The 8,064-nt window shown below is 35.6% G+C and overlaps 2 protein-coding genes across 2 annotated transcripts; one reads left to right on the forward strand and one right to left on the reverse strand.

Moving 5' to 3' along the window:
* Nucleotides 1-100: 100 nt before the first annotated feature.
* Nucleotides 101-3,315, reverse strand: LOC107687330 (uncharacterized; the record flags this gene model as incomplete). The annotated part of the gene is made up of 4 exons (XM_016484610.1): nt 3,067-3,315; nt 1,207-1,599; nt 660-698; nt 101-242 (listed from the first exon to the last, which is right to left on the reverse strand). Coding segments are annotated over exons 1-4 (620 nt in total), but the record flags the coding sequence as incomplete, so codon positions are not given.
* A 1,705-nt stretch (nt 3,316-5,020) lies between these two features.
* Nucleotides 5,021-7,990, forward strand: LOC107687331 (SLAM family member 5-like). The gene is made up of 6 exons (XM_016484611.1): nt 5,021-5,069; nt 5,520-5,843; nt 6,025-6,327; nt 6,749-6,850; nt 7,455-7,522; nt 7,937-7,990. Exons 1-6 carry the CDS (start codon nt 5,021-5,023, stop codon nt 7,988-7,990), a joined length of 900 nt encoding a protein of 299 aa, XP_016340097.1.
* Nucleotides 7,991-8,064: the final 74 nt, after the last annotated feature.

The following is an 8,064-nucleotide window of genomic DNA, read 5'->3' on the forward strand; positions in this document are numbered from 1 at the left end:
CAGCTGCTCAAACTTGTTTTTCTCAATGTCTTCTGTTAAAAAAAAATCACACAGACAATTAAACACAAATTTTGCTTTAAAAAGATTGTTTTCCTCTCACTATAGTAGCTGTAGGTGATACTTGCCCATTTTAGAGTTCCTGTAACGATAGTAAATCACACCAAGAACAGCTGCAACCAGCAGCAGAACAACACCAACACCAGTACATATTCCCGCTACAAGACTTAAAGACAGAACTGAATCTAGAACAGATGAAGACAGACAGTCATTAGTGTGAGTGCATCCGACTGTTTCTCATTTGATATATTCTCTTTATCCACTCTTTTAGAGATCCATGTTAGAGATGTGAAAGATTAATTCCTCTGTTAAAATATAAGGATTATTATATGAAATTTGGGTATATTGCTAATTCATTTGATTGATTCATTTTACATATAGTCTCAATTACAAATAAATAAAACAATGCTATAGAAAAAAAATAACAATATAGTAATAATACTAACACTAAAATCAAAACTGGCACACCTGAACATGACTGGCAGAAGGGGAATATATGGAAGCTGTCACCTTTTAGAACAATGTGTCTTTATAAATAAACTAATATATGTGGTGTAATCTATTGTAAATAAATAAAAAAAGAAAGCGAGGAGAAAACATACTCCTTTCACACTCTTGTTTCTTCTCCACATTGTCCAATTCTTCATTGGGTTTGTCAGGACCAGACAGAGAGGCAGGAAATCACAAGGAAATAATAATGAAAAAATATTATTTGCATTTAGCATTGTTTTTTAATTCATACATTTTTCTAAAAACATTTCTATTTATTTATAGCTGTGGGAAAATCTTTTAAAACCGTGCAGTGTTTTGTTACTAATATTGGTTGCATTGTGGAAAAACAACAACAACAACAACATATTAACAGTCAAAGTGATCAATTATAATAATATATTTGATAAAGGGTCTTAAAGGAGCAATTATAATAGTTTAAATATCATTCAAATTTTGAATTATTCACAAAAGTTGTCTACTGAAAAAGACTCTAAATGTATTTTGAAGTTGTTTTTATATATTCAAGAAAAGAGATTGAACCGGTTTGATTGTGTTCAGATAGTCCACATTCAATCAATTACTGAGTTCAGTAGTAACTGTTTGTAAAATGCAGCAGGGCATATGATTGAATGACTGAATCAACACTATATGACTCACCACTGATGGACACACTGAATGTCTTTACGGTGTCGCCAATGTTGATCATTTTTTTGATGACTTTTGTGCTGTCACACTTGCCGTTTCGGTTCAAGCTTTGGCTGGTTCCTGAGCTCTTGCTTTTGATGAAATTTGCTTCAAAGCGTCCAGTGTGTTCAGGTCTGATGTTTGTGATGGTCAGAGATCCGGTCTCAAAGTCCACTTCCAGTATGCCTCTGAATACCCCGCCTTCACCATCGTACAGACAACTCTTAGTAGGATCTCCATTGATCAGGGCAATGAGAGTGTCGTTAAAATACCACAGCATCTTGTCACGTCCTTGCTTGGTAACATCACTGTTTAGAGTGACAGAATCTCCCTCTATCACTGACACCAAGTTTGATCCAACCACACCTGGAGACAAAAATAAACAATAATGACTTAAGTAAGTGTGTGCATTTTAAAAGGAATTCAACACCATGGCAATTTGTTGGATTATGGGAAATCTGGTAGACAGCGTCATGGCAGGTAGGCAAAATGAGGAGAAGCGAAGCTAAAGATGCATTCACGCCATGTTGAAATTACTTTAATTTTGAAATTATATTTCAACATGTAAAAAGTGTTCATGTCCTCACAGAGCTCGTAATTCCAGCTTGAAAAATGGGACTTTTTTGATGTTGCTGTCATTTCGAGATGATAACACATGATGTTCTACTTGTAGCTGTTCACACTCTTGGACTCGGACTAAGGGTATCAATGCCTAAACATAGTGCCAAAAGAATCTAAGGTCACAATAACACAGTTCATTACGAGTTCTACAAGGACGTGAACGCTTTTTACAAGTTGGTATCTCGTAATCACGGTAATTGCGATATGGTGTGAACGCACCTTCAGAGCTCCTACTTGTACCACGTGATAAGTGTGTTCGCCTTGAAGCAGCGCTGTGCAGGCCGATCGGTGTAGGAGCTGTCTGGCCCTATTTTAACGATCTAAGCGCATGGTCTAAAGCGCACGGCGCAAGTGCACTCAAGGCATGTCCGAATCAACTTTTGCTAGTTTAACGACAGGAAAACAGTTGGCGCGCCCAGGCGCATAGTGTTTTTTGGGCGTAACATGCAATAAACCAATCAGAGGCTCATCTCTCATCATGGTACTTTGATGTCATACAACGATCGGCCTGCGCAGCGCTGTTTCAAGTCGAACACTCTTATTGAAACACACTTATAGAAACAAATTATTCCCAGTCAGAGGACGTGAACAGAAGACATACAGTAGACACTGGAACAAAGGAATAACGAACATACAAACACAAGCAAGAATGGAAACTCCATGGCAATGGAAACAGAAACTAAACTAAATGTCACAGATAGAAGATTTGAAGGTGAAGGTGGAAAATATTTTTTTACAGCCTCAGACACTCAAACTGTGATGGACTAAAATACATTACATGATCTCTTGATGCACATAAAAATAAATAAATAAACAAACTACTGTTTATTTTAAAACATTCTCAGTTTTATTTGATATGACACAGATAGGCCTATGTCAAATGCAAAATTATAATGCACCATCAGCTACATTTTGTAATGTATTTATTTTTTTAAAGTGAATGACTAAAACATAAAGAAAGATGTATACGTTAAATAGAACCAAAGCCAAAGCCAAAAAAAAAAAAAGTTTTACAATTTAGTCATCTATTTTTTTTTTCAAGACTGAAAATCATGTTACTTAATTTGCCTAAATTACACGAAATTATTCAAAACAGCGACGAGAAAAACAGAAGACAAAGGGTTAAGAGAAAGACCGAGTTGATGAGAAATGAAACCGATCGTGCAAAACAGAAAAGGTTGAAAATTCAAGTATAGACTAGGCTAAACTTACCTTCAGCGACAAGAACAAACAGAGTGAGCAAGACCAAGACTTCCATTGTTTTCTTCTTCAGCAAGTCAATCAAATAAATTGAATTAAGACAATTGTACTAGCCTACTTTTCTAACCGTGATGTCCTTCTTTTCAACGATTAGAAAGTAGGCTAGTTGCTTTTAACTTGTTTTTGTAATTAAGTGTAAAGATAGAAAAAAAAAACAAGTAAAGAAAAAGGAGAAGGAACAATAAAGGACATGTATTACGTATTGGTTGCGATGTTCCTGGTGGTTACATGACTGTGATATAACCTAGGTGTGTGTGTGTGCTTTTATTTCCGAAGGCGGGGCAAAGCGTTGTATAATGTCAACTCATAACAATTAAGCTACAAAAAAAATTATAACATGAAGTATGATATCCACAATGCAATTTTGTCATAATTCTAAGTGAATATTTTGGACTTGCTAGCCCTGCTGAAAAACATCTTAAACCAGCCTCAGCTTGTTTGCTGGATTTAGCTAGTGTGCAGCAAAGGGGTCTGTTTGCTGCTTTAAAGGAGTTCATCTAGTTAATCAGGGAGACCAGCCTAAACCAGTGAAGACCATTTTTTAGTGATGTTACGTATGAAACAAAGAGAAAAGTGCGTATATTGAGTATGCAGCGCAATTTAAGTTTCGTATTGCATCGTTTCTCAAAAATCACGTGATCAATGTCAAAGTTACGTTTCGAATTCGTTTCGTTTCGTTTCGTTTCGTTCAAACTGGTCAGTGTGAATGCTGCCAGAAGTAGTAAAGGGGATTTAAAACATAACAACGGAAGTGCTGTCTGATTCACGGGAAGCTCGCCAAAAGAAAACCATGAGCTGTGCAAGAAACTGTTGTAATGGACTGGATCACTATGCAATTCATGGAGTAGCCTAACTTTATCCTGTGAATGTGGGTGATGCATTTACGCACGTGCGTAATTTGTCCGAAGCAACTTTTAACACAAGCAAGTTGCACATTTTCAATTAGTATATATTTTTTTATGTAGTTGCTATATAGCATATCAGTGCAGCTTCATGAGAAAATTAAAACATGTTCACAACTGATTTGTAAATAGGTCCGAATGTGTAAAATCCTGAAAACATAAGAATTATAAAATAAGCAACATTTTCAGCCCACCACTGTGGTTGCATTCGAACACAGACAAGATTTTTGTTTATAACCACACTCAAATGAAACAGGCCAAGAAAAAAAAAACAGCGCATTTTTTTTTCTAGCGAAGAGAGAACGCGAATCACCTGATGCCACACCAGCAGCTCTGTTTGTCAAAGTGAAACATTCTGTGGTCGCATTTATTTACAGAGAAATGTAGTTTGACCAGATGGCTGGAAAACCTGTGCGTATTATTGGATGCGAGTTTATGCGTGTGTCAGTAGTTTGTGGGTAAAAGGTATCTTCATTTCCTTTCTTTTAAATAGGAACCTCACAATCTGACTTCCTTTTTACAAAAACAAAAAAAACGCTTTACTGATGTTTGAGAAATAGTCCAAAAAGAGTTAAAGGTACACAATATTATTCTTACTTATCACCCATAGACACTAACATAGACTATTCCACACAGGCTGAGCATTATAAGTGAAGTTATACATGTATTCCATGACACTAATGCTTCTTGTTCTGGTCTGTGTAATATATAGGTATACACGCAGAGAGACACTGGCTCCAAAAAAATAATGACAGGCTGAAATAATAAACTGCAATAATTATTTAACATCTGCCTGTGTTGGAGAATGTTTTATGCCACTATGCAGTGAGTCTTAATAAATGCTATATTAGCTGTAATTTAAGTGAAACCCTAGTGTGTGGTCAGTGAAGGGTGGTCGAACCCTGTTGGGGGAGGATCCACACACACACACACTTATATCACACTTCTGTCTAAACAGCCTGCTTCTAGAGATTTTCATTATAATGTTGGCATGCTCAAAGAAAATGGTTCATGTTGTCCTTTTGTTCTGCTTGTGCTTGTTGCAACTGGATGGTAAGTTGGAAATGTATGTTTTATGCTTTTTAATTGAATGTTATTGCTGATTTATAGTTCAAGCTTTTCTTTATACTACAATACGATATATTTGCATTTGCTATCCATTAAAAAAGATATTCTAAAATCGAACAGGGATATTGTTGGATTTAGGTCTATCATCACAGGAAATCAAATTAAGGACAAGTTTAGTTAGCTTGTTCATATGAGCTCACCAACTCCATAAAAATGGATTCATGTGAATATCCCATTAAATATGTAAAGTAATGAGAGTTTTACATTCTCAAAGTAACTTTCTTTGCCCATAAATTGTTTTATTGTTGAGTATTTGTGTGGAATCAGAATCTCTTATTGCAAAGGATACGTGCTTTTATGTAAATATACAAACTACTTAACCGCCACAAATTTGTTTACCTTTTAATCTCTGACAAATCTTCCTTTTTTCTTCAGGTAAATTTGGTGTTTCTGCAGTGGAGTCAGTGTCAGTGCTGGAGGGAGATTCAGTCACTCTAGACTCTGGTTTCACTGAAATGATGGATGATGATCTGATTCTGTGGAGGTTTGGATCTGAAAACACTTTAATAGCTGAAATCAATGTAATGGCCGGCAGCATGACTGTATATGATGATGTTCTTGATGAGAGATTCAGAGACAGACTGAAGCTGGACAATCAAACTGGATCTCTGACCATCAGAGACACCAGAACTGAACATGGTGGACTCTATAAACTACAGACCAACAGTGTGAGCAAGAGTTTCAGTCTCTCCATCTATGGTGAGTTAAATATCAGTATATACAGCCTTTTCAGTCTTAAAAATGATAACATTTAAGATACACATTCATTTTTACTTCAGACCATGTAATAAAAAAAAATCACAAACACTCACTGAATAGCATCACAGAATCTCACACCACAAGAAACAGCATGAGTTACTCTGTTTTTAATATTTCTCAGCTCATCTGCCCATTCCTGTCATCAGCAGTAACTCTACAAACTGTTCATCATCATCATATTGTTCATTGGTGTGTTCAGTGGTGAATGTGAGTCATGTGACTCTCTCCTGGTACAAAGGAAACAGTTTATTGTCCAGCATCAGTGTGTCTGATCTCAGCATCAGTCTCTCTCTACCTCTGGAGGTGGAATATCAGGAGAAAAACACCTACAGCTGTGTGCTCAACAATCCCATCAGCAACCAGACCACACATCTGAACATCACTGAACTCTGTCACACATGTTCAGGTACAGCAGCGCTGATGTGTTTATTTACTATGTGTATGTTTATGTTTTTAGTTGATTATAATGACTGGAGCTGGTTTCATTGATAAAAGACATGTTCAACATTTCTTGACAGTTCTTGACCTATGTTCCTTCTTTTTTTTTCTTCTCTTTTTTAAATTCAACAAACATCTCTATCATTTGGATGAATTATGTACATATGTGCATATTTATAAGCCTAGCTATAGAACATCACCACCCTGTGCTGCCTTTCAGCTTGAAATTAAAACACATTCAATGTAATTTTACTGTAAGCCACAGTAGAAATTGGAATAAACTAAAAACTTTAAAAATTAATTTAAATGTAAGGCAGCAAAATACTACTAACTCTGATGTTCACTTATCAGTCGAACACACTAATGACTGTCTCTCTGTATTGTTAAAGACTCAGCATCTAAAAGAGTGCCGATCTCTGCTGCTGCTGCTGCTGCTGGATCTCTGCTGATTGTTGCTGCAGTCGGGATCTCTTGTATTTGCAGGAAATGTAAAAAAACTGATAAAGAAGGCAAGTGTTAAATCTATTAATAGCTAATAAATTTGTTAAATTATTAAGTGTTATAACAAATAATAGTTTAGTTCCTTTTAACCCTCAAGTTGTGTTGCGGCAATTTTGACCCAGAGAGGATTTCTTTTTCATGAAAATGCTAATTCAAGTTCTCACATTGGACTAAAACATACTGAACTTCCCCAGTCTAAAAAAAAAAAAAGACCAGCCTACAAAAAACTGTGTTATAAATTTTTAGTTTTGCTATATTATTACCAAATATTGGATTCAATATTTTTATCAACTTTTTTTTTTTCCAGTTATCACAGGTTTTATGTTTCTTTTTGGAACTGATTGATCATAGGCCTTATTGAGCTGAGCTTATGGACCTGGTTTTAAGTGAACATTGCCAAAATTATTCAAAAATAACACTTTTCTTCACCTAAAAACTGAGGCGCATAAACTCAGATCAATGAGGTTAAAGTACTTTCAATAGCAATTATGATTTTATATATATATATAGTGACAACGGGCAGCACTATTTAATCATCTTCTTACAGATGCTTCAATAAAACACACAGAAATGCTATATTGTTTTAATCAATTAATATTATTGTTGAAACAGTTGAGACTAATGAAGACGAGATCACTTACATTGAGCCTACGTTCTACAAAAGAAAACCACAGAAACTGGTAAGGTAGTTCATTACTAATTTATGTTGGGTATCTGTGTATCATTTCAACAGTGTGTGCGCTTTTGTGTGACAGAAACAAAAGCGCGAAACAGCACCATATTAAATATGTTTAAAAGTCACAAGATCAGTATTCAGCGAGTGAAACAGTGACTCATATGTCCTAATACTCACAACCCTTCTACCGTGTACCTAAAGCGTAACAGATCTGCATTAGTTCATATTTCCAGTGCTCACTCATGAAGTATTTCCTATGACATCAAAAGTCCAAATCTTCAGAGTTTCACATACTGTACATGCTTTTGTGACTCTTACAATGCTTTTAGTAACAAACAAAAATTATGTCACGGACATACATAAGATTGAATGAATGCTTCATTATTTAATTGAAATTGCTATCTTGTGTTTTTTACAGGATGTTAAAGAGGAGGATCATGTGGAATATGCACCTATCGCCAAGAGAAGATGATCAAACACGTACCAGACCTGCTTTGGTTCCTGCGACAACCTCAGAGTCGGTAGTTTCATCTGAGCTGTTTAAAA

Source organism: Sinocyclocheilus anshuiensis, unplaced genomic scaffold (genome assembly GCF_001515605.1).
Source record: "Sinocyclocheilus anshuiensis isolate Anshui unplaced genomic scaffold, SAMN03320099.WGS_v1.1 scaffold9755, whole genome shotgun sequence".
Classification (NCBI taxonomy): Eukaryota; Metazoa; Chordata; class Actinopteri; order Cypriniformes; family Cyprinidae; genus Sinocyclocheilus; species Sinocyclocheilus anshuiensis.